The sequence below is a fragment of the Vidua macroura genome, chromosome 2, assembly GCF_024509145.1.
Source record: "Vidua macroura isolate BioBank_ID:100142 chromosome 2, ASM2450914v1, whole genome shotgun sequence".
NCBI classification, from domain to species: Eukaryota; Metazoa; Chordata; class Aves; order Passeriformes; family Viduidae; genus Vidua; species Vidua macroura.
This window is the reverse complement of record NC_071572.1, coordinates 4,728,719-4,755,297: the sequence shown is the minus strand read 5'-3', so window position 1 is coordinate 4,755,297 and position 26,579 is coordinate 4,728,719. Positions and strand designations below refer to the sequence as shown.

At 42.9% G+C, this 26,579-nt stretch overlaps 2 protein-coding genes across 7 annotated transcripts; one reads left to right on the top strand and one right to left on the bottom strand.

The window, feature by feature from the left end:
* Positions 1 to 2,479: 2,479 nt before the first annotated feature.
* On the bottom strand, positions 2,480 to 6,098 carry LOC128804402 (uncharacterized). The gene is made up of 3 exons (XM_053972148.1): positions 5,918 to 6,098; positions 5,112 to 5,693; positions 2,480 to 3,736 (listed from the first exon to the last, which is right to left on the bottom strand). The coding sequence occupies exons 1-3, from the start codon at positions 6,096 to 6,098 to the stop codon at positions 3,231 to 3,233; spliced, it is 1,269 nt and encodes a 422-aa protein (XP_053828123.1). The 3' UTR covers positions 2,480 to 3,230.
* A 273-nt stretch (positions 6,099 to 6,371) lies between these two features.
* Positions 6,372 to 26,406, top strand: ZBTB21 (zinc finger and BTB domain containing 21). 6 transcript variants are annotated; one of them, XR_008435653.1, is made up of 3 exons: positions 6,519 to 6,601; positions 16,943 to 22,278; positions 26,215 to 26,406. XR_008435653.1 is itself a non-coding variant. In XM_053969891.1 (2 exons), exon 2 carries the CDS (start codon positions 16,956 to 16,958, stop codon positions 20,130 to 20,132), a length of 3,177 nt encoding a protein of 1,058 aa, XP_053825866.1. In that variant the 5' UTR covers positions 6,372 to 6,605; positions 16,943 to 16,955; the 3' UTR covers positions 20,133 to 25,130. The 6 variants fall into 6 exon arrangements, 3 of the variants coding, with proteins under 3 accessions (XP_053825866.1, XP_053825864.1, XP_053825865.1); XR_008435655.1 differs by lacking the exon at positions 26,215 to 26,406 and having other exon boundaries at positions 16,943 to 20,294; positions 22,008 to 25,130; XR_008435654.1 differs by lacking the exon at positions 26,215 to 26,406 and having other exon boundaries at positions 16,943 to 22,098; positions 22,198 to 25,130.
* The last annotated feature ends 173 nt before the right edge of the window (positions 26,407 to 26,579 follow it).

Genomic DNA, 26,579 nt, shown 5'->3' with positions numbered 1-26,579 from the left:
TGTTAACATCAGAAATTAAATTAAATTAGTGACACAGCAGCACCCTGGCACTATCTGATGAAACAAAGAAATGGAAACCTATTTTTCCAGCAAGCCAATACCTCTCCTTCCTAACTTTTGCACTTTTTACTTTATAAGAACTTACCACAAATCACCTCCAACACTTGGATACAACTGATGAAAAGAAAAATCATCTATTCAACATACATCACACTTTTCCAGCATCTCAGCAATGCACAAACACAAATGGGCTGGCTGAAATTCTGGAAATTGCTGTCCATCTCTGTGGAATCTCTGACCCCAGAAAATTGTCATTTGAGGCCAAACTGACTGATACTGAGGGGTGAAAGCATCAAGCTCACTTTTCCAGCGTACCACAGCCCTAATAGCTCTTTGGTGCTCTCTCTGATTCACTTATATGAACCTTCTCAAGAACTGAGGCTACAGCCACGCTGCTTTCTGCCAAGAAACTCGATCCCTAAAGCCACATTTACAGGAAAGCAGGACATTAACAGAATTACTGTACTAAAGCAAAATTTTGCACTATCATTCCGTTTGTTCTTCCTGGAAATTAACTTTGTTAAACATGAACCAGAACATAAGTCCTCCTATGTGTTGGGTTGTTTTCTTTTTCTTTTTTTTTAATAATAAGCACCAGAAAATTATTTTTTCTTGCTTTTCCTTGCTTGAACTTATTGTCTGGACAGAATTATAGAAAATGCTTGCCGTATCATCCATCTCTCCATTTGGTTTTTCCTGAATTTCTTTACATACACAATGAGCTGGGATGAACGCACTTGTAACTAGGAAACCAAAGCCACTTTTTAATATTCTTACACACTTCCACTGTAATCAGAATACTCAGGATTTTAATTTTAGAAGGCTCAGACACCAAACTCCAGCTGAAGTTATGCAGAGCTGGGAGAGCTGCTAACACAAAATTGCACCGTATCTGCTGTGCTGTGACAGATTTTCTATTTCAGTTGCTCCTGCAGCTTTTCATCAACGCATTTTTTAGAAATACCCACGAATTTGCAACCCCTTCCTAGCTGCAAATGAAGACTTCTTTATGCTTTAATCATAGTAACCCATGACTGTCTGCCCACTTAAGAAAAACATAAACCAGTACATGTGGCTTGTCTCTGAATCATTAGTCCAACCTGTGGAACAATCACCTTTTTAAATAGGAATGTGTTTCTTGCTGTTTAACAGCTTTCTAGGTTAATATTGCCACCCAGCTTGTCGCTGTCTGGCACCATTTATCTGAACCTGTCCGAGCTGCTGCATGTGGGCTCCAAGTGGAAAATATTAACTAGATTGTGCTATTTGCAGAAGAATGAAGCTGACAGCTAAAAAAGCTCAAGACTTGGCACTCAGAAGCAATATCAGGAATGAAGGCAGTTTTACATTATTCTGTATTATAGTTATTTTCCTGGTAAGAAATTTACATCTTCGGGAAGAGTCTTGTCTGTGTGCCTTGTATCACACCAGTAATGGAAATAGCAATTTTTTTTAATGTTCCCGTTGTGTATCTCACTGTCTGGTTTTCCCTCTGAATACTGGGAAGTGTCTCTACTTTCATGACAAGATAAGTGACAGGTTTTAACTAGAAAAAAGTAAGATTCCTTACTTTACCTGCTAGTATTTGTTATAGGAAGTGTCATCTGAACACATGAGAAGAAATCAATAAAAATCCAGGCACCCTTTACCGTGAACAGCTGTCAGCAATGAGAAACTGGTGGAAAATTCTGTGTTTGCATTTTGGCAAGTCATTAAGTTTTGGCAGAATATTTGAAATCAATAAAGCAGGACCTCTGATGTTCCCAGGAACATCTGCTGCATTCAAAGAAATGGGTTTATTCAAGTGTGTTCTGTGTGGATGTGCTCCACATCCCAGAAGTTCTGGGATAGGGGCTGCTGTCTGGAGGAATGGGGCAACAGCCACAGCATTTGCCCCACTGGTATTTTGCATTCCCACTTTTACAGTGGTTACAGAAGCTTGGAGCTGGAAAAGCCCCACTGCCAAGGGGGAAAGGCTGGTCCAGCAGGAAACACTCTCAAAGCCACCAAAGTACAGAACAGATCACTCTGCATGGACAGAAGACTCAAAGAAAATTTACCAAGATGAAAAATGTTAGCATCTCCATCTAGCGAAGGTTCGCCCACTGAAATGAAGCTGCTTCTTCTGCCCTTATCCTCTCTCCTCCCTCAAAACCAAACTCCTCTCTGCAAAACTCTTTCCCAGCTGCTAACAGAGGAGTGCCTCGGGGTATCTGAGCTACTTCTAGATCCTCTACAGGGAAAGAATCTGATGTCATTAGATTTAAATTAATCACACAAGGTCCAAATCTTCATTAAAGAAAATTGTAGGGTCTCTACATGTAAAAGAGCTGAAACTACAGATCTAAAAAAAAGACAATTAGATCCAGGATATGACTTTATTCCAACTATTTTTATATTGAAAATATTAGTGTCAAAACCACTGAACCATTCAAAGTACACAACTTGGCCCTTTAGTGCAATATTTACACTATGAAAACCAGCAATTCTCATACTTTCAACCAATGCAAGTGTTTTAGCTTTTACATGTTAATTTGCTCACAATGTCCATGTATAATCATCCTTTATTTCTTTATTTTCTTTAAAGTTTTCTTTAAAGTTTTTTCTTTAAAGTTTTTTTACATTCTACATTTTGCAGAGGTTCAGTCTTAAACAAAATTCCAGTGATAAAGCTTGTTGGCAAGTATGATCCAAAGTTAATCTGAGCAGTTATTGGATACTCCAAATGGAGAACAAACGTTATACTTAACAAACATGCACCTGGTAATAACAGCTGCAAGCACACATAAAGATGAAAAATATATCAAACTAAGCCCCCCATCAAAGCATCTAAAATTAGAAATGTTGGAAAATACATTCATAAACAAGCTAATCTTGAAGAACCAGAATACATTCAAATAATTGAGAATGGCACATTTGACACAATTAACCTACTTAGAGACAACTTAAAGCCCCAATAATTCTAGAGAATTCCTTTCCAAGATTTCATTAGGATCAAGAAAAATCTGATTTACAGGAATATAAGGCATCCATAAACTTTAACAACATCAGGTCAATCAGGCTCGATCATGAAATACAGCCAGATTGTCTTTTTGAATCACAGAATCTTGGAGGATTGCATTCAAAATTTTCTCAAATCATCTGTTTGTAAGAATGACAAAACTACAGAATCATAGAACAGTAAGGGTTGGAAGATCATCTCGTTCTACCCCTCCTTGCCATGGCAGGGACACCCTCCACTGTCCCAGGCTGCTCCAAGCCCCAGTGTCCAACCTGGCCTTGGGCACTGCCAGGGATCCAGGGGCAGCCCCAGCTGCTCTGGGCACCCCGTGCCAGGGCCTCACCACACTCAAAGTGAAAAATTTCTTCCTAATATCTAACCTAAATTTCCCCTTTTCCAGTTTGTACTGTCCCCCTTGTCCTGTCACTCCAGTCCCTGATGAAGAGTTTGTCTCCAGCTTCCTTGCAAGTCTCTTCAGGTTCTGAAAGGTGTTTTGAGGTCTCCACACATCCTTCTCTTCTCCAGGATAAACACCCCAGTTTTCCAGCCTGTCTCTGTAGGGGAGGTGCCCCAGTCCTCTTATCAATTTCGTGGCCTCTTCTGGACTCGCTCCAGCAGAATTGTACAAGCCTCTGCATGGGCTCTGTTCTACTGGCTGCACTTTCACTAGGGAACCTGACAAATCAAAAATACCGGTAATAAATACCTGCACAGCAAGACACACACACATGTGTAAGACCACCTTTCAGCAGGGTAATTCTGGGACAGAGATCCTCCATCTGTGCCACAGGCCCTTTTGGAGGAGCACAGATGAGAAATTATGCAAGACCACTTTCTGCTTGGCTGAGAAGTAACTGAGTACACATGAGGAGAAAAAAAAAAAAGAAGAAAGCTCAGGTTAGCTCCCCAATCCTCCCCTGGCAGCACAGGCAGCCTCGCTGTACAAACTGGTTTATGGGAACAGATGCAAGTGCTTTCCCAGTTGTTTGTTCCCATCACCACAGCAGCCCCCGTGCCAGAGCAGTTGTCTGCACAGCGAACCAGAGCAGGGAACTCTTCCAAAGAGCTTGCTGGGGTTTTGTGCTGGCTCACAAAGCCACACTCGCGTCAGGGCACCAGTCCCTGAGTGAAAAAAACCCACTCCTTTCACAAGCAGCTTCCAAAGTTTCCAAAGCTACCAAAAGAGCCAACAATGACAAAAAAAAACCCTCAAGATATGGAAAGAGGAAAAAGGAGCCAGACCCAGTAAGGTACATCTCCTTCCCTTACGTGGGTTTTAGCCCATTTGCAAAAAAACCTTGGCAAAAAAAGGCTCAAACACATCCCTAAAGAAATTCCAGGGATTCTACAGCTGCTTTGGAGTGTTTGTGACTTAGGTGGGATATCTGAAAGCACACTGAAAACATGTATGGGATTAGATGCTAATCTCTAGAGCTGTCCTTAATGAAAAGATAACACGCCAGATTAGCTTTCGACAAAAACAAGAGAAATCTTGTAATTCTTAATTTCTATTTTAATACTTGCATTTTGACACATAAAGCCCTATTCGGGTATTTAATTCAAAGCGGATAATCACAGTGAGAAGCCAGCCTAAAGCAATGATAATGGCCATTACAATTTTTTCAAATCAGCAGTTACAAAGGGCCTGAGCCAAAACCCCCCAGGATCTGGGCATGTGTGACCCTGATGGCAACAGAGGGTGGTGGGCTGGCTTGGGAGGGACAGTGGGTGGCTTGTGAGGGGAACGGGGGTGGCTTTTCAAGGTGGGTGTTTTTTGAGGGACACTGGGTGGCTTGGGAGGGGGTCAGTGGGTAGTGAATGGGACATTGGGTGGCTTGGGGGTGTCAGTGACTTTTGATGGGGACAGCGGTGGCTTTTGAGGGAGACAGAAACATGAGGGGTTGGGGGGTGGCTTGTGAGGGACACAGTGGGTGGCACTAGGCACGGTGCTTCTTCAGAGACCACACTGGGCCTTACCCCTACACTTTAAAAAAAAAAAACAAAAAAAACACAACATAAAAATAACAGTAATAATAATAATAATAATCACCACAATAAAAAGTCACGACGAAACAATTACAAATTTCGGTGAATCGCACACTAACGCCGCACGCGGGTTCCCCCTCACACCCGCAGCACACAGGTCCGGCGGGAGGGCGGGTGCGGGTTACCACAGCGGCACCTCCCAAACCCCGCTGTCCCCCGACACAGGGACCTGTCCCTCCGTGCGTGTCCCCCCCCGTGCCGGACCTGTCCCTCAGTGCGCGTCCCCACACGCGCGGCTGCTGCCTCAGTTTCCCTGCGGCGGGGCGGGCTGAGGGCGGCGGCCGGGGCGCTGCGGGCGGTGCTGCCCGCGCTGGAAGGCGGCCGGTCGGTGTGGCGGCCGCTCGGCCGGGGGATCCCCGCCGCCGTCCCCGCTCCGTTCCCCCGTTCCCCCCGCCGTCCCCGTCCCCCCCCCGTCCCCCCCCGCCGCGCCGCCCCCTCGCCCCCCGCTCCCCCCCGGCCCGGCCAATCGCGGCGCCGCGCACGTGACGAGCGCTCCCCGCGATGACCTCATCCCTCGGTTGTGGGATGACGTCAAATTCAAGATGGATGGAATCACGGCGGCGGCGGCGGCAGCGCGGGCTGAGCCCTGAGCGGAGGCGCCGAGGGGGGCGAGCAGGGGGGGGCGGCGGACAGGGTGAGTAGCGCCCGCGTGTCGCGCCCGTCCCGGGGGCTGCCCGCGCCGCGCGGGTCTCCCCGCGCACAAATCCGTCTTTTCCTGACGTAACTCTGAGGTGGTTTTTTTTTTTTTTTTTTCTCTCTTTTTTTTTTTTTTTCCCTCTTTCCTCCTTCCCCCCCCCACCCTTCCTCCACCGAGCGGGGATGCGGCTCCCGCGCGCATGCGCCGGTTACGAAACTCTTCCCCCCGTCCTTGGCGGGGCGCGGCGCAGGCGCCCGGAGCGGGCGGGAGGTGCCCGCGGCCGCCGCCACATCGCCCGCCCCGCCTGGGCCCGAGCCCCGAGGGGGCGGCGCGGGGGAAGCGCTCAGGGCGCATGAGCGCGGCCGGCAGCGATGGAAGGAAGGAAGGATGGATGGATAGACGGATGGACGGATGGATGGATGGATGGAAGGCGGGGGGAGGCGGGTCGGGTGCGGAGCGGGGGGAGCGAGAAGAGGCGCGCCGTCCTCCGGCTTCCCCGGGCTGCGGCGCCTCAGGAGCCCGTTACCCGCTGCTACGGGGCGTGAGGGCCGCGAGGGTCCGGCCGCCCCAGGGCGTGAGGGACCGGTAGTGTGAGGGACGCTGGGGACCGGTGGTGTGAGGGGTACCAGGCACCGGTGGTGAGAAGGACCGGCCGCCCGAGGGGTGTGAGGCACCGGCGGTCCGGCGCTTCACGCTCCGCCGGCGGCTCCAGGCTCTTGCCCCCGCTGCCATCCGAGCTCTAAAACAAGAGAGGCGCCGGGAGGGCCGTGAGTCGGTGACACGGCTCCTCCCTGGTGTGTCTGGACGGGAGAGCGCGCTTCATCTCCCCCCAGCGAGGTCCTCGCGTGTAAGTGCAGGCAGGTACCAAACCTCATCAATGTCTGTCAGTGTAGAAAGGGGAGGTGTCCGAGGATGGACCGGGCTCTGCTCGGTGGTGCCCGGCAATGGCCAGAACCTGATGCACAGACATTGCACCTGTCAACGTAAGAACTTTCCTGTGCGGTGACCGAGCACAGATTGTCCAGAGAGGCTGTGGAGTCTCCCTCACTGGAGATATTCCAGAACCATCTGGACGCAGTCCTGTGCCATGTGCTCTGGGATGACCCTGCTTGAGCAGGGAGATGGCAGCGGATCCCTTCCAACCTAACCCATTCTGTGGTTCTGTAAACAAAGTGTGGCTTTGCTGGTCCAAGCACTCTTGGGCTGGATTATTCATCAGAAGGATGAAGCACATTTCACAGCCAGGTGGGGAAATCCTCAGTGGTGGGCTGTGCCTGTGCAGAAAGTTGTGGAAGGTGTTTTACCTGGTCACAGGTAAAACAGAACTTTATAATCCTCTGTAAAGTCCAGGCTGCTGTTATGTTCAGATTGGGTGAGGCTCGTGTAAATAAACAGGAGAAAAACTTCAAGGAGTTACTATTAGACAGGAAATAATTGGGAATGTGTGTGAGCTGAGTAAGCTCATCCTAATTATTAAATAGCAATTGCTTTAGTAGCTCTTCCTACAAAAAAAAAAAGGGTAGTTGGACTCCCAGTGGAAGTAAGAGGTGGGTAGGCTGTACATACAAGAAGAGATTGTGATGAATTACACAATCACAGAGCTTTTTTTGAATACACTGAATATCTTGTAGTTAAATTAAAATTAATATTTTATCCTTAGATAAATTAATGTGAAACTAGATTTTTTTAAAGCATACTTTTGTACAGGAAGTCTTTTGATATTAAATCAGGAGTAGTAAATGCACACTACAGGTAAATCTAGTACTGTTTTATGTGTAGGTTTAGTGTTCTGTTGCTCAAACTGACAAAGTGCTCTGACTAAAATTTTCCACCAGCAGTATGCTGATCCTCTTGAGGGGAAGTTTGGAGCAAATTTAAGTAACTGTTTTTATAAACCTTGTTAGCAAAAAACCCCAAATTATGTAGCCATCTCTTGGGTGGAAAGGGATCCAACATCTCTTTCAGATGTGTGTTTCACCCGTATGCTGTAGAGTTGTAATTTCTTAAGAATATTTTGTTTACCTGTGGAAAATCCTCCCATGCTGACTGGATCGTGACCATTTCAAGAGCTGTCATTTACATGTTCTCAGCAGGAGCTTGCAGGGAGATGTCACAAATTAGAACCTCTGGAGTTTTCAGCTGCAGAGCCATACCAGGATTCCTTGGGGATTTCACCACGTGTGAGCTCCCCTGATTGTGCTTTAATGTTCAAGGTTACTTACCCTTTAGAACATCTTACCATTCTTACTGAATATAAAGCAGGCAGCAGCTTTTAAGAAGTTCCCAAAGTGCTTTTTGTGCTGTACATTCAGTGATAAATGTGAACTTTTGTGCCTCCTGTTTCCCCTGTGTAGGTTCCGAGTGCCAGGGTGATACTCTGCCACACGCATCTCACACTGAGAACCCTCTGCATCAGTAGAAGCTGGATATTACTGAAAAATTAGGTTTTCTGAGCTCATGGAGGTGTTTTTGTGTGTGATGCTAGAGAATACTTGCACACAGAAAATTTGAGTGCTCTGATCATCTTTGTAGTGATGGCTGATCACAAATCCCTCAAAATTAGGGGTAGATCAACCTTTGGATGTAAAAGGCCTTGAGCCTTGAGCTTTCTTACGGTATTTAAGTTGTTTTGTTTTGAACTTCAGGATCTGTGGAGCAGTTACTGTTAAAAACCAACCCTCTGTAGCTTTCAGGGTTTTGAAATTCACTTTATCTGCAAAATGGTGATAACTTCAGCGTGTGACCAAGTGTGGACTGGGAGGGGAGAGGAAGTTGCACTGTAATCAGCACAAGGTTTCTTCTGCACTGGGAGGGGCTGTGCTCTGAGTCACATGCTGCAGTTGCAACAATTTCAGCTCTCATTAAAATTTTGAGCAATTGAGCACCTTCATTTTGAAATCTGTCTCATGTAATGATCTGAGATCCTCAAAAAGCAGCAAAAGTTTTTAGAAGCAGCAAAGTCATGGAAAGACTGCAATATACTCTGCTTTAAAATAGATATTCTGTGCAGAGGTAGATTTCCTTCCCAAATATTTGTTGTAGTTTAATATTAGTCTTTGTACTGTAGTGTTTCCATTTTTTCCCCTACTGATAATATTAAAGACATCAGTTCTCTTATATTTTCTTTCAATCAGCAGTGAAATAAAAAGAAATTTCTTGTCTCTTCTTATTGACTACTTTACGTATTTTGCTGTTCTGGAACAGTTCCGGCATATTTTATGAACAAGGAAAGAAAGTGTTGGGTGAGTCTTCAATCTTCCTAAGCTCCTTCCATCTCCACCCCCATCAGTTCATCAGTCTTGCTGTCCATCACAAATACAAGTTTCAAAATCCCCTGGTCTTGATTGTTGAGGGGTTTTCCCTCTGAGACCTAGTGAAGCACCACATCCTTCTTGTGCAAATTCTCTCCATGCAGTCTGACGAAAAGACATGAAAAATCCTTTGTCCAAATATATATATATATATTTCTTAAATGCCACAAAACTTTTCCTTTGGTAGTAATTTTTATACAACTAAATTGCATTCTTTGGGAAAGGCAGAAATACTCTTCCCTTTTTTGTCTGGGAGCATTAATCTCCTTATCCAAGGTTTATCCTACCTCAGTACTGAACAGTGTGAGTAACATTTAGGTTGCAATTCATTCTTAACAACCTCTGACAAGTTGTGGTTACTGCAGGGACAGTTCTGACACAGGGCCCAGTGAGTGTCCCCTCCACCCCCTCACAGTCTGCTCTGCACACATTTGTGAGTATCTTCAGACACTTCCTAAAAACAGTGTACTTGGGATAGTAAATATGCCTGACAAAGCCCCTTTTAATGTAAATTAAGAGCCATGGAAGGAAAACCAGTGGAATTACAGTGATTTCTAATCACTGCCATGCTCAGTCTGTCATAACCAAAAGGAATTTGTTTATTCTGTACCAAGACATAACTCTGAGTACAGTCCTTCAGCTGTTGAGTTTAAGGGCCAAATTTCCTGGAATTCCAGTAAAAATATGACCATCTCAATTCTCATAAATACTTTTGAGGAGTAAAGAAAATACAGTGCTCTTGTTCATGGAGCTGGATTTTTTAATTAATTTTTTTTAACTATGTAAGACACAGTCTCCCTTCAGTTCCTTGTGGACTTAGAGTAAACTGAAAATCTTCCACATGCTATTCATGAGCTTGTAAATCTCTTAAGGTAAAATTCTGCTAAAATTGCTGTTGTCTTTCCTCTTTCCTGTGTCATCTTCTCAGTATCTTGGCCAGAATCAGTGATGGCTGAATGACATTTTCTTTGGATCCCTTCAGTGGGAGGAAGATACCTGCATTCCCTGAATCACAGCTTTCTCATTCGGAATTTTTTAGGCTCAGCTTTTATATTCTGCATTTTTCAGATTAAATGTATGATCTTTTCCCCCCCTCGTGTCTCATTTTTTAAAGAAACCTTAGTGTGAACACTATCCTGTTGATAAAATAGTACCTTACAGGGATGTGTGGCTTTTCTTCCCATCCAAAATACACTGTGCCTGTAAAAAGCACCATTATAGTATTAGAAATACAACCACAATTAGTGTTTGTCATTTTTGCTACACTAGCAAAATTAAGGGCTGTATGTAGACAACTTTTTAATGTGAATTAGGCCAGTTAATGTGTCTCATCTAGTAAAGCAGATGAGTGAGTATTACTCCATTTGATAAGTATATCTCAGCCTTGCCAATAAAACAATAAAATCAACGTGTAGAAGTAGTACAAGTGTACACATTTGGTCTACAATTCTTCAAATTTCATACATCTCTTACCAAAAAAATGACAAATATTTCTGGGAGTGAGATTTCTGTGGGTGTTTAAATTTGATGGCCATCAAGCCTTTCAGACTTGTCCCATCAGAGAGTGTGTACTGAGTAAGAGTACAAACATTACAAAGCAAACGTTGCCTTGTATTTTGCACTACAAAACAAATATTTCAAGGGAATGAAAGATTAAGAACTCCTATGGAAAGGTGTTTTTAAACTTTTCAATATTTTGATTTAGTTTACAGCAATTGGAGGCTGAGTTACACACCTTTTAGTCGAGTCATGGAGGCCAGGACAAATATCTTATCAAATTGTGTTTGATGTGATTTAATCTTCACTAAATGTTTCAGGAAGAACTTTGAGAGCTCCCAGCCAGCATTTCCCTGCTCTGTCCCTGTTCCATCCTGTGGCTGGATCCACTCCCTGCTCTGACACAAGGCAGCCCTTCCTCGGAGAGCGGGGAGGAGACACGGGCTGCTCCTTGCGGGAGCAACGCCTCGTTAGACTGCTCTGAGAGTAAGATGAAATTGCACCCTGAGCTGCTGCTGGGTTGTAAACAAGAATGGGAATGACAAGAGGAGCTTTGTGCTCTGACATTCTGTAGTTTGCTGCACGTCAGGGGGAGCTATTTTAAGTGTCAGAACGTGAAACTGAGGGTATGATCTGAATGTGAAAAGTAGCCTCTAATTTCTAAGTCAGTTTCATGTCTGTGTCAGGTTAACTGCTAATTATTTGTCTGGAGCGTAGGGCAAAATAGACTGCAGAATATTCAAACTGAAAGTAGGTTTAGATTAGATACTAGAAAAAAAAATCTTTACTGTGAGGGTGGTGAGGCACTGGCACAGATTGCCCCCATCCCTGGAAGCGTTCAAGGCCAGGTTGGATGGGGCTCTGAGCAACCTGGTCTAGTGAGAGGTGTCTCTGCCCATGGCAGGGGGGTTAGAACTGGATGATCCTTAGGGTCCCTTCCCAAACCATTCTGTAAATCTATGATGAAATATTTCTTCTTTTTCTCTCCCTAAATGTCTGCTTTTATATATGTGGAGGATAAATAGGTAGAAATTAGTCCATCAGTTTCACACACTAGCAAGCATGGTATTTATGTGATTTTATGCCTGTCTTCATACCAGTGAGTCTCTCTATGCTGCTGACTTATTGGAAATGAGAAACATTTGTCTTCATGGAGAAAGTTCACAGTGCTGTCTGCAGTGGGAAACAGCAACAGCAGTGAGATCTCATTTCATTAAATCCAGGAAGACAGAATCCCCAAACATGCAGCAAGAGATTATTTAAGTATTTAGGTAGAAAAAGATTATGGAAATGCAAACAATAATCCTATGTGGGTTTGCAGCTTTTACCTACAGGTTTTGGGGGTAAATAGGGAGATGTGTACATCTGTATGTACTGTGGGAGAGTATCTGTGTTGCAAAGGCTGTTAATGGGAGAAGAGATGTTTTATAAACTGTTGCCAAACTCAAATCATAAAAACCAGCAGAGGGTCCTTGAGTAGAAGCTTAAGCAGTCTAGGTTCCTTTTTCATCTGGATTTGTGACAGACAAGTAAGGGACATTTCTATTCTGGTGTCTGAAACAGCACCAGAATTGTCAGAGCCATCAGATCCTCAGGAAAGAACTCATATGAATGCAACATTCCTGCATTTTCCAGGGAATGCCCCAGGAAGTCACTTGTATTTTTTGGCTGAGTCTTATAATCCACATTTCTTTGCTGTCTTTAGTGGGTTTGTCCCTGCCATGCTTGTGTGCTTAAACCTGTTCAGTCTCTTTGTCTTTCCTCCTCCATCCTCGTATTCTCTGCTTCCACCTGCACTTTCTCACAGCCCTGGCACCTCCTTGCTGCAATATTGCATCTCATGGAGGGTTTCAGAACATCATCTTTCCCACTGCCCCCCCAGCACGCTGTTAATGGAGCTTCAGCTGACAGTGATTTCCTTACCATGGAAGTCAGAAAGCAACATCAACATCTCTTAGTTGCTCATGTATTTGAGGATGTAGCTTACACTGAAACCACACATAAGTATCTGTCCGATTCTGTCTGGAATGTTTCAGCTGTAAAGTCAGTGGCTCCGTTGTTTCTAAAGGTGAAATTTCAGATGGAGGAAGCTGATGGAACAACTTCCTGACAAAGAATGGGCAGGTGCCTGGCTTCTCCTGCTGGAATCCTGATGCTCATTTGACCTCTCAGTGAGCTCATTAAGCTCCCTATCCTAGAAAGTAGCAAACAGATCTAAAAATCTGGAATTATTTTATTTGTTCCCTGCTTAATTTTAAGGAGCTGAATCAACTCAGTGGGAGATCAAATGAGCAGCAGAGCTGGTGAAAGGAAGAGGAGAATAGCACACAGCTGGGAGGAGATGTGAGAGTAAGGAACAGCAAAGGAGGGGGAACTACCACTTCAAAGGGAAGTTGCTGTTGAAGATCAATAAACTGTTGTGCCTAAGATTAAGCTTTTTCACCCTTCCCTTGTAAAGAGTTTTCCTGAGATGTCTTTCATTTTGCAAAAGTTACTTTGAAATAGTAGAGGCATCTTTTTCTGTTCTTGTTCAAAATATAAAATAAAAACAATGTTATACCAAATATGGTACTTAGGCTTTTGAAATCTAGTTTTCTGAGATCAGTGGAGGGCTGTTGAAGGAGGGAATTAGAGGACTGGAACATCTCTCTTATGAGGAAAGGCTCAGGGAGCTGGGCCTGTTCAACCTGGAGAAGGATGACTGAGAGGGGACCTCATTAATGTGTATAAATATCTAAAGGGGGAGTGACAAGAGGGTGGACTTTGCTCTGCTCCATGGTGCCCAGAAACAGGACAGGAGGGAATGGGCAGAACTGATGCCCAGGAAGTTCCACCTGAACATGAGGAAGAACTTCCCTGTGCAGTGACAGAGAACTCTGGACAGATTGTCCAGAGAGGCTGTGGAGTCTCCCTCTCTAGTGATATTCCAGATTCATCTGGACACAATCCTGTGCCATGTGCTCTGGGGTGACCCTGCTGGAGCAGGGAGGTTGGACCAGCAGACCCACTGTGGTCCCTTCCAGCCTGACCCATCCTGTGATTCTGTGAAGGCTGACACAAAAATCTCTTCTTGGCCTCCTGAAGGTTCCTGCTGCACTGGCCCTTCCTGGGTCTGTTCCTCCTGAGGACCAGCAGCTGCTGTGGCATGAAGCACCTGCCACCAGACTGTGGGAGATTTTCTGATGTGCTCCTGCTGTTTCCATGATGCCACCTGAACATCATGGAAGAAAAGAAGAAAGCTTTATTTCCAGTCAGTAGTGAAGGTGGCTGGAAAAAAGGGTTAGAGAGAATAAAAGCAGATTATCTGGAGGAAAGATCTTAGGTAGCTAATCACAAAACAATCTACAGCTGAGAAGTAGGAGTACTCAAACACCTGGAACCAAATCTGGTGTTACAGGAGACTGCCAGAGTTGTGTATCTACACACGGTGCCAGGGAAGCTTTTGTGTGGGGCTAAGCACAGGCAGCCAAGCTCTGGCTTTGGGGAGCCAGTTCTTGTGTCCTGTGGCTGTTCCTATTGCTGCCTCTTCAGTTATGCCAATGCAATAGTTTATTGTCTGTTCTGCTACGTCATACAGGCCTGCAAATATTTGTACTGGCACAGCTGAAGGAGGAGTGACCTGCAGTGTGCAGGTAAGATGAACACAAGAGAGCAGGGATGACTTGGATCAACTTTGTTACGGAAAAGTATTCATGTAGTGAAATTTTAACACATCGTACTCTGACTTGGGTATTCTTTGGGTTATTTTTTTTTTTCTACTTCTAAATATTTCAGGCTTCCACATGATCTGGGTAAATGTCTTTAAATGGCTCTGCAAAACAGTTCTGATGTGTTTCTTGCTATTGTTTGTATAATTTCTGGCTGTTGTGTCTAAAGGCTATTAAGCTAAAAGTCAAGCCCTTGAATTAGGAAATACCAGGATTAAAGCTGCCTTTGCAGGATTGATTTGGTCCTTTGCCATTTGTGCACGTTGCAGCCTTGGTTACTGTTAAAGTGACAGAGTTGAATTGCACCGTGTGTGACTGGAGGGGTGTTTATGTCTGTGGTGTTTAATGTGATGAATTGAAGTTATAGGATGAAGAAGGAAACTGTGGCCTGTGAAGGGATGGGTGACTGTTGGATTCTGCTTTAGTCCTGCAGATTTTACACCACTCTCTACTGGTTACACTGCACTGCTGGGTTACGTGGGCAGAGGAACACAGTAATTACATGGTGTTTACTCTGTCAGTTTTAAAAACACAAGGCAAAGCAGATTAAAATGAAAGATCTTAAAATATTTCAAAACATTTGACTAATACACTCTATTTCCACCGTGTCCCTGAAGTGTGGGTTGTGCAGCAGCTTCTGTTGGGTGTCTCTACACCACAGTTAAAGTTTCCTAAGCTCTGTTGATCTGCTAGTTCCATTTACCTTCTACAACTTGTGTGTCCCAGAGGAATCACTTGAGTTTGCAAACTCACTTTATTCCAGGTGAAGGGAAAGATGCCCTCCTGGAGCACTTACAACTCTGTTAAGTGTTAATGGGTGCTCAGACCATGAAACTGGATTAAACTCTGCCACTTTAAATTGCAGTGGCATCCACAAAGGAGGAGGGTAATGAACCACCATCCTCACACCCCCACCTCCATCCTCCCAGTGTTCTTAAGTAAAATATAGAAAGCAAAACAAACCAGATTGCTTTCTCAAATTGAGATTGACTGCACTGCTTTTTATATATATATAGATGGAGGTGTGGGGGAATTATGCATTATATATAAGGTGAATTAAGGATAAATTAGTGTTTATGAAATGACACTGCAAGGCACTGAAATACACAGTAAAGAGTGATCTGGTGAGGAAACAGCATTCTGGTTTTGCTGTTGCCATGTCACTATGAACTCATTTGGTATTTTTAGGTGTAGGAGTGGTAGCTGAGTCCTTGCTATGATCAGTGCCCTGAGACACTGCACTGCATGCAGCATCCTTTAAGTCATTTCTCAGTAATATCAATTTAGACTTTGATCACTTATTTATACCCATTAGTTTTAAGATTTACCATCCTCATTTATTAACCATGGGGTTGTAGCTTCTCAGTACTGTTTTTTTATTTTGATACACTTTACAGTTTTGCTTGTAAGCTGATGAACAGTGAAACCTTTTGTTGTAGTTGCATATATCATGTACAAATGAAACTAAAAAGTAGTTTCTCAAATCAGCTGTAAAAGTCAGAGAATTGCTTTTAACAGACACATCATTGACTTGTTTTACAGCCACCATGGAGGTAGTGTAGACAGTGTCCATGAAAGAAATAAGATAATATTGTTGATTTCTCTGTGTGTGTTCTTGCGCACAGATATATAAATTGCAACTCCTGCCATTGAATTTCTTTGTTTAACTTAAAACCTGGTTATCTTCTTTTGTTAAGCTCTCATCAGGAGCAGTATATTGAGTTATCAAAACATATCAAGTATGGAATGGGCTGTGTTTTGAAGCACATGGATCATGGAGATTTCTGCACTGCAGCTTTATTTGTCCTTATTGTACTCTTGGATGCAGCCAAGGGTAACTGTTCCTCAGATAGATACATGGGTTGTGGGCATAAAGTGCTCTAATGCTAATGAATGAAATGGGGATTTCAGTTCTCTGATTGCTTTTCATCCTGACCAAAGCAATGCCAGGATACTTCAGTGAAAACTGACATTTCCCAGAAACCACATCCTGCCAGTGCAGTTTTAAGTGACACATACAGTTAGAAGTAGATATTAACAGCACTTATTAAGCATAAGTAAACATGATGAATTTCGATTCAGACAATAATGCTGTTTCCTTCTCCCTTCCCAATGTTAATGCCCTTTCCATCATCCTATTAAAAATGACAACAAAACCCCCTAATTTGTCTAGTCAGCAGGAGACTGTCAGGGTTGCTTAGCCTCAGAAAGGTGAGTTCCTATAACTAAACTTTATATACGTGATCCAAGAGTCCAGAGTTTATCAATCCAGTTGTCAAGACGGATCTTCATGAAGCTGAAGCAGAGAAAGAGATGATCAAAAGTGAAATCATTGACCTGTTCCTTCCTGTGGAGAGGTGTATTACAGGAAGAGAAAACAGCCCATCCATCCATCCATCCATCCATCCATCCATCCTCCAGTTTGTTAGGTGTAATATTCTTGGTGTAAGATTAGCAATTAAAAGGATATTTGAAAGTGGGCAGATAAGCTAGTCCTTCTCATGCCTGTGCTTTTTTGGAGCTACCAGTGGTGTTTCATTCCCAAACCTTTCCTCCACACAATCTGTTTCTTTAATTGCTGTTTGATGGTGGTTTAGCCAGTTTACAAAGTACAGGAGATGTGTTTGTCTCTAACAGTTCATATAAGATAATTTACAGCTTTGTTGTTGTTGTTCTTTTTCAGGGACATCAGAATCATGGAGGGGCTCTTGCATTACATAAATCCAGCACATGCCATTTCCCTCCTGAGCACCCTGAACGAGGAGCGTCTCAAGGGACAGCTGTGTGACGTTGTGCTGATCGTAGGAGACCAGAAATTCCGAGCTCATAAGAATGTTCTGGCTGCCAGCAGTGAATATTTCCAGACTCTGTTCACAAATAAGGAGAATGAATCTCAGTCAGTGTTTCAGCTCGACTTTTGTGAGCCAGATGCTTTTGATAATGTGTTGAACTACATTTATTCTTCATCCTTGTTCATTGAGAAAGGCAGCCTTGCAGCTGTGCAAGAGCTGGGCTACAGTCTTGGAATATCTTTTCTTACAAACATTGTTTCCAAGAGTCCTCAAGCTCCTTTTCCTTCTTGTCCTATGAAAAAAATACTCTACCAAGATGAAGATGAAAGTAGTTCTCAGAAAAGAAGTGTCATTGTCTGTCAGAACAGAATTGAAGCACAAGCAAAAAGCATAAATCAAACACAACACGACTTAAGCCATACTCCTAAACCTTCACCCTCTGTGGCTGTCAAAGCTAGCAGCAGACCACAGGTAACAAAACCAACTGAAACCCTTCACAACTTATCACTGACTGAAAGGAGGTGGCTGAAAGAAGGCCCTGTGAGCTATACAAAGGTTCATGAAACTTCTGGAACTGTGGAGGATCAGAGCAGAGGTGCTTTAGTGAAAAGGAACATGGTGCTGCCTCAGATGTCTTTAGCGGAGAAAGAAATGGCAGGTGGCGAGCCAGGAAGCAGTGCTCAGCTTCTGAGAGGAAAAGTTGCAGAGATGTCATTGAAAAGACCACGTCCGCCAGTCTTGTCTCTGCGTGGGGCAGCGGAATCAACATTTTCATTGCGAGAGGCAGGAAAAGGAAATGGTCAGGGGGAAGACAGGAATTTGCTCTATTACTCCAAGTTAGGGCTAGTAATCCCATCTAGTGGGTCTGGCCCAGAAAACCGAAGTATTGACAGAAGTGGGCCCCTTGTAAAAAGTATCCTTCGAAGGTCACTGTCCATGGACAGCCAGGTTCCTATTTACTCCCCTTCTGTTGACCTAAAACCTGCACAGGTATCCTCATGCTCCTCACCGGGAACTAAGGATTCCCAGAAGACATTTAATGTTGCATCCCAAAAGTCATCCTTGAAAGAGTCATCGGAGAAGTCGGCCTTGGATGAGAAGCCACAGGTAATACACCCACATCGCCTTAGGTCTTTCAGTGCCTCTCAGTCAACGGATCGGGAGGTCGCTTCCCCTCTCTCGGAGGTGCGGATCAAAACTGAGCCCAGCAGTCCCCTCTCAGATCCTGCTGAAATCATACGAGTCACAGTGGGTGATGCTTCAGCATCGGCAAACAAAGACTTTGCTTTTAAAACTGAGGATGACCGTAAGGAGCCAAGCAGACTTCCAGCCAAAAGGAGGTTCCAGGATGATAGGAGGCTACCATTCAAGAAGCTGAAGGCAGATGAGCAGGGTTCTCCTGAATCAGAAGAAAACTTTGAGGAAGGCTCAAGCCCCATGCACCTTGATGCTGATTTCCCTGACTCTGATGTCAGTAAAGATGAATACAGCGAGATGGAAGAAGCAAGACCAAATAAAAAATTTAAATGTAAACACTGCCTTAAAATTTTCAGATCTACAGCAGGTCTTCACCGCCATGTTAACATGTATCACAATCCAGAGAAGCCCTATGCTTGTGACATATGCCACAAGAGATTCCACACCAATTTCAAAGTGTGGACGCACTGCCAGACACAACATGGAATCGTGAAGAATCCCTCACCAGCTTCCAGTTCACACGCCCTTTTGGATGAAAAATTCCAAAGAAAACTGATCGATATAGTGAGGGAGAGAGAAATCAAAAAAGCTCTGATCGTGAAACTAAGACGTGGCAAGCAGAGCTTTCAGGGCCAGTCGGCTTCCCAAGCACAACAAGTCATTAAAAGGAATTTAAGGTCAAGAACCAAAGGAGCCTATATTTGTACCTACTGTGGGAAAGCTTATCGTTTCCTCTCCCAGTTCAAACAGCACATAAAAATGCACCCTGGGGAGAAACCCATTGGAGGGAATAAGGCTCCTAAGCAGAAAGATCACATTCATATTGAAAACCCAGTGGAAAACAAGGAGGTTTATCAGTGCCGTCTCTGCAATGCCAAGCTCTCCTCACTTATTGAACAGGGAAACCATGAGCGACTCTGTAGAAACGCCACTGTCTGTCCTTACTGCAGCCTTAGGTTTTCTTCCCCAGAGCTGAAGCACGAGCATGAAAGCAAGTGTGAGTACAAGAAGCTGACTTGCCTTGAGTGTATGCGCACCTTCAAATCATCCTTCAGTATCTGGCGTCATCAGGTTGAGGTTCACAATCAGAACACAATGGCTCCATCAGAGAACTTTTCTTTGCCTCTCATGGATCACAATGGAGAAGTCACCAGTTCGTCACGGCTGCCTCCGCAGTCGGAATCCAATAAAATGAACAATTTTCTTGCTGCAAAGGAGGACAGTGTGTTCAGTGATTCGTCAGAACAAATCAATTTTGATTCTGAAGACTCTTCATGCCTGCCTGAAGACTTAAGTGTTTCCAAGCAGTTTAAAATCCAGATCAAAGAGGAGCCTGCAGATGATATAGAGGACGACATCACCGAAATGAGCAGGGAACCTAAGGACGTAGTCTCCAAGAAAGATCCCAGTTTGTGGCCCTGTGAAAAGTGTGGGAAGATTTTCACCTTGCGCAAGCAGCTGGAGCGTCACCAGGAGCTCCTGTGCTCTGTGAAGCCCTTTATTTGCCACGTGTGCAACAAGGCCTTCCGAACGAATTTCCGGCTCTGGAGCCACTTCCAGTCTCACATGTCCCAGGCTGCAGAGGAATCCACAAATAAGGAGCCTGAGATATGTCCACCAGCTAATTCCCCATCACCCCCACCCTTACCCCCACCACCTCCACTCCCCAAAATCCAACCTTTGGAGCCCGACAGCCCCACGGGCTTGCCGGAAAGCTCCAGTACTACTGAGAAGCTGTTCGTGCCGCAGGAGTCGGACACGCTCTTCTACCACGCCCCGCCGCTCTCGGCAATCACCTTCAAGAGACAATACATGTGCAAACTCTGCCACAGGACTTTCAAGACGGCTTTCAGTCTCTGGAGCCACGAACAGACACACAATTAGCTTTAACAGAACCCTTGCAGAGCTGGTTTGGGGGGGCTGTGTTCAGGATCTCAGAGGCCTGCCACATAGACTACATTTTGAGGATCAAAACGATGATGATGATGGAAAACCTGGAATTTGTGATGCTGCTTGGATTTGAAGATTAGGGAAAACTATAACGTGGTTAGTAGGTAGAAAGCAGAGTAATTTAAAATAAATACTGTGGTCTGGGATCTAATAGTAACAGAATAAATTTTATTTCATTTGACACTGAAATACAATTGCATCTGGATTGTATGCATGGATCTTCATCCCGTGATGTTGGTGTGTGCGTGTGTATTATATATAAAGTTACATATTAAATGAAAGAGAAACAACAATTTGGATTCTAACTGTGAGCTTATAGTAGTGAAATACTGTAACCAATGTCATAATTTGTTTTTCAAAACGAAACCAACACACACAAGCTCCATGTAAGTGGTTGCCATGCACTGGCAGTTTGGGAGGAAGTGGATGGAGTGTCTTGCTGTATTGACTTAGGTCTTAGAAACCTTTAGCAATAACAAATAAACCTCAAGTTTGAGTAATCTTGATGTTATTGGATACGAATGTTTGCTATTTTAAGGGAACATAGAATTGTTTTGTTGTTGTATGGAACTTGTGCAAATTAAAATAGAATCTAAAGTCAGCAATATTATTACTAAGATTTTATATAAGAAGTAGCAGCAAGCCTGCTTTCAGCCATTAAATTATAACTTTGTAAGGAAAATTGAGAGAGGGGGTACTTTGCTTTATATAATGTCCCAAAGACTAATTTCCTATGGATACCTGGGTAGCTGAAGTCATTGTGTAACAGCCATCGTAATGCAAATGGTACTGTTTATAATATGAACTGAGGTTGAGTGGATGTCAGACAAGTTTCATAGTTTTGTTTCCACTATTTGTACAACTGTTTGTAATTTTAACTACAAAGGAATGTATAACTATTAAATCAACAAGAGAGAGCTCGTTAAGGGACAGAAGACGAGTTGTGTTTCTAAACACAAGTAATAAGCTCAGCCATGAAGTACAAAGATATGTTTTAACAAAACCTAAAAATGTAAATATTTATATAGACACCTGTATAAATGAAGAAATATGTATTTGAAATTTGTATTAAGCATACATATCCAGCTCAAAGCAGAGGAGAAAATCACACTACAATCACTGCATTTTATGGATACAATGCATATAGAGTAGTTCTTTCTGCTGCTTTAGTCATATGTGACTGTGTTGCAATTTTCCAATTTGTTGAAAATTGTGGTAATAATGGGCTGCAGATATTCTGTGTGCTTCCATTATTTTACCTCAAATGGCAACTGGAGCATTTAGTGTAAGTAGGATCACACATATTTACCAGGAGCTATAGTAAGGGTCCAATTTTTTCTGTAAGTCAAGGAAATATTTACCCAGAAGGAGGAGGTGAACCAGCAGTGAGAAATTATTTTGCTAGAATTTAAACTTAGTGGAGGGGTGGTGGGTTAGAGTGAATATAAATGATGCAAACTGTGTTTATGATCCTGACCAGCTTTCCCCCTGCAGGGCTGGGAGAAGGGGGATGTAATTCCACACTGCTGAGTCAGAGCCCAGTCTGTGTCCACTGAAACCAGCAGGACTTTGGTCACCAGTTTCAGGGGGAGCAGGAGTGAGGCTTGAATCCCCTGTGTAACCATGTGTGTAACTGGTTTTTCAGTATCCCAAGTTCAAAAGGTAGAATTGCAAGCTGATGCTGAGATTCAGCAAAATCAAGCACAAGTGTAACTCCTAAGAATCTGAGGATGGGCACCCTTAGGCACACACCAGATTTTTCTCAGTGAAAGCTAAGTGTGCCACCGTTTGTTTTTTTTTTCCCAACAGATATTTAACTATTTTTCCTGTAAATGAAGTTCGAAAGAATCAGCTCAGGATGGACCCCTGATTTTTTTCAGCTACCAAAAAAAATTGCAATGTTAGTTTCAAGCCTCTTCTGCTTCATTTTTCTTATGATCTAAAATTGCTACTAGACACCTCTGAAAGTAACATGTTGTTCTTTTTTGTCCTCTTTCAGGCAAACTGTGGCTGAGTATGATTAGGCTAATTTGCTTGAATATCAGTTAAACTCTTTCAGTGGCATTGCAGTTAAAACAAGGTACTTGCTTAATAGTGACATTTCCAGTTACTGACTTTTTTATTCCATCTAATAAAACTATAAATTTCTTTCTTACCAGTATAAAATGGTTATTGCACTTAAACCTGGTTTTAAAAATCAGAAAAACATAAAGCCTTGCTAAGTACCCTTTATATATGTTAAAAAGAATCTGTGTGTATAAAATATGAACGTGTTTTTGTAGAATGGTTCCTGAGTTTTCCTGGTGATTCCTCTGCACCACAGCCTGAAAGTTGAGTTATAGCCTTTTAAAATTCAGTGTGCTTTCTGAAGGAAGGTGGCAACCAGCTCAGCTGGGTCACAGCCATCTCACTTCCAGCTGGGATTCTGCTCTGTGCTATGATGATAAATTCTACACACTTTAAATCAAAACCTTGTGCAACATCTTTGAAGAAACCCTAACCTTTTTCCTAGTGTACTAGGTATTATAAAGAATCCATAAAATGTCTTTGGTCTAAGTAGCCTCCTAAGATTTTCTTCAGTTGCTTTGGTTTTGAGGGGGTATTTAAAGTTTTGTTTTCCACTTTGAGAGTGTTCTGTGTGATTTTTTTTTTTTTTTTTTTTTTTTTTACATTTGGTTCCTGTTGTTTAGTAAAGGAATTCAGGATCTCTAAAATTTAAATACGAGATGTTTATATAGCAGTTCTGGTTTTCTATTAGCTTTTATACAGTATCTTAAAAAGCCCTTGATAGAAGTGTTTATTTTGGAGGATACGGAATAAATATGCTTCCACTTATATAACTTTAATATATGTCTTAAAATTTAAATTATGGGAAAAAATGTTAGTTGCTTGTTTATAAATAAAGGTCTTTAGAAGAGTGTCTAGTTTGGCCACAGCCAAAATAAAAGGCAAATTTATTGATACAAAAGCCTGTTTTCATCATATTTTGTTTAATTTTATAGCTGTGTATTGAAGTGACAAAAAGTTTGAGGTCTTGTTAAATATAAAAAAGTGTTTTGCTTTTTTTTCTAAAATTTGTGACAGGAACGTGCAGATGTTTTAATATATAGATTAGAATCTATAATTCTGTCCTTTTTTGCTATTTTTATAACCTATCAGATAAATCTCAGAGAACTATCCTGCTTCAGTGGGAGTGGAAACTAGTGTTGCATTTCAGGGGAGCAGTGTTGAGCCATGAAATGTATTTTGGTTTGGGACTTTTGTTTCCTTTCAGGCACTGTGTTGGCAAAGCTTCTAAGCCTATCTTAAGTCCATTAAGATCGGTCTTTTTTTTTTTTTTTTTTTTTGTTAATTGTTCTGTGCAAGTTCTTTGCTAAATTGGGACCATGACCAACCTTGAAAGTGAGCAATGGCAGCAAAGCACATGAGCCAGTAACAGAACTGTCTCTAGTTGTGGGTTATTGGTGAGGCAGAGCGAAACACCCCGTGGCAGGTGATGGAGGAGATAACCTGGTGAAGAGGGTGAGCCCAGAGTTTCAAAAGTGAGATGCTGCATTATCTGTGACCCCAAACAGCTATAAGAGGCTTGGCCTGCATTTCCTGTTCAGACAGGGACATCCAGGAGGTTTTTTGCCTGATGTTGTTTGTTTTCCCCCAAGTGGGACACGTGGGTTTGCTCCAAAGCTCTGCATGGTTCTCTGTTGCTGTTCCAAGCTTCCAGTGTTAAAAAGAGTTCCTCCCATGGGATAAGGACAGACTATGCCTAATTTCTTGGCTCTAACAGTGAGGGTGCAAATATCTGGCATGAGCCTGTAATCTGGCATGTGCCTATACTGTTCTGTAAAATTGTTTACATTTTCCTACCAGAAGATTTAGATAAAAATCAAAACAAGCTTAGGGGGTTGTTTTTTGTTGGAGGTTTTTTTTTTTTGTCTGTTTGTTTTGGTTGGGAGGTTTTTTAGTGTTGCTGTTATTGAAACAGTGTTAAAATATTTTTTTCTGTTGTTGCTGAACACAGCCTGATAGTATTTTTAATGTTATTGATTCTTTTTTATTTAAAATGACTTGTGAAAAACTGTACTGTAACTGCTCTATGAAAAGGGACACTGTCAAGAGAAAGGCTGGATACAGAAAATGAACATACCTATATTAGAAATACTTTATATTAATAAATAATATTGAAGAATTTAAAAACAAGTTGAGTCATAACACTTGAGCTGCTTGGGCATGAAAATCCTATTATGGGCAGCCTCAGTTGTTGTGAGGATGTCTGAAAAATATAACTGAATTCTATGGGTTGAGCTGATTTTTCATGTTGCTTTTTCTCTCACTATTCCAGAATAAAGGACTCAACCTGTTTTTTTCCCCTTTTCCAGTCTCTCAGTGGTACACATTACCTTTTAAAGACACAAGCTTCCCACTATTGCAGCAGCTTTTAATTCAAAAATGTACAGAAAACCAGAACAAACCCTCTTCTGCAGCATTAAGTGCAAAATACACATAAAGTACATATTTTAAGGCTTATTCTTGACAGTGTCCCTTTTAAAAAAGCAGGAAAATGGGATCACTTTAAGTGCTTGGGTACAGGGGAATAGTTTCCTACTAAAAATTGGAATGATCCAATATATTTTCTAGAGAGTTTTCCAGTTAGTTACACAAAATCACTTGTCATTTTAAAGGATTATAGAAGTAAGACAAGCAACTCTGGGTTTATAATCCTGTATACCTTATACATTCTATATCTGTTCAATACACCAGGATGGGTTTTTACTTTTTTTAGGACTGAGACTTATAGCTTAAGGCAACTTTTTCTTTAATGTAATGTAAATCCATTGCTGCTTTGTACAACTTTTTCTACTGTGTGTTTTCTTTACTTAGATCTTGACTAAGAAATGTTGACGTCCAAATAAACTTACACTTTGTTTCTTTTGAGTCACTGTGTCTTCTGCTGGAATCTCTTGGCAGGGGGTGGTGTTATTGTACAAACCATTGTGTCTGCGGGGTAGGAAGTGAGTTTGTAAAAGAGCATCTTTTGTTCTGTTTGTTGGATGTAAGTGCTACTTGTACATTAAAATAATGGGGGGTTGTTTGTTTTAGTAAGTGTCTCACTGAACCTTTTACTGGAAAATACAGGAAAACCAACTGCTCCAGACAATCTCTTAAAATCTTGAGCACAGCCCAAATCCTGCTTCATGTGCAATCGGTGATTTGTGGGAGGAAGTGTCTCCATCTAAAACTGGACTGAGGCAGATGTTTGAGAAGACACAGAAATGTTTCTGGTGTTTTGCAGTGGTCTCATCCAAAGCAGTTTTGCTGCATGAATGTCCCTCCTCAAACCCCCCTGTGTGGGAATGTAGTGTGTGGATTCCCATAAAGCAGAGAATGAGCTTTTTATCTTTTGGGAATGGGGTTTACTCAGTTCCTCTCTTCACAGTAGGTGGGACCTGTCTTTGAGAACACTTAGGCCAGTTTTCTCAACTTCTTGGACTCCACATTTGCTGTCTTTTGCCATTTTTGCCTTGTGCAGTGTGGTTGCACTCACTGACCAGTTTCACCCACATTTAACAGAGGAGACAAGGGCTCAAGAATTAACGTCCCACAAGTTTCATGCAAATCCCTGCCTGGGTATTGAGGAATGGTGTCAGTGGGACACCACAAATCCAGTGGGAAGGGTAAGATTTGCACAGAGGATGTGCTGAGCACTCACCTGCACTTTTTACCCCGGCACTTGTCACTGTGTGTGTGCACTGACCTCTCAGAGGCTCAGGTGGAACACAGGGCAGAGCTGCAGGACCAGTTGGATCAAGGGTTAAAAGGGCACTCTGAGCTCAGGAGGATTTGGGCCTCTCCTTGAAAATGGGGACAAAGAGCTCGTGGTCTGTCCCTCTGTGGGGTATCCCTGCCCCTCACAGGTTAGGGGAGCTGTGGAAAAGACGAAGAGAGGGTGGAGGGCTCCTCTCTGACCCACTCACAGGCTTAAATCCCAGAAGATATGGTTTTCTCTTTCTCCTTTCAGATCAGAACAACTCCAGCTCTTCCTGCATCCAGTTAATATTGACAGACAGTCCTCTCTCCATCACTGTTTCAGCACAGATCGACCTCTGCTAGAATGGTTCACAGAAAATGCTCCAGAGAACAAAAAGCCTGTGTTTGACATAAAACTCAAGAAGCAGATTGAAATTATTAAAAGTTACTGATAATGCCATGAGCATTGCACCTGTTTTTGTGGTTATTTTTGTTCCAATTCCAGCTGTCCCCTTCTAAGACAGTTGGTGTGCAAACAAATCCAGTAATGTTTACTTATCCATATCCATTTTCCATAGGATATTTCCATCTATCATTCAATATACAAACACAGGAGCATCCTTACTATTAGACCAA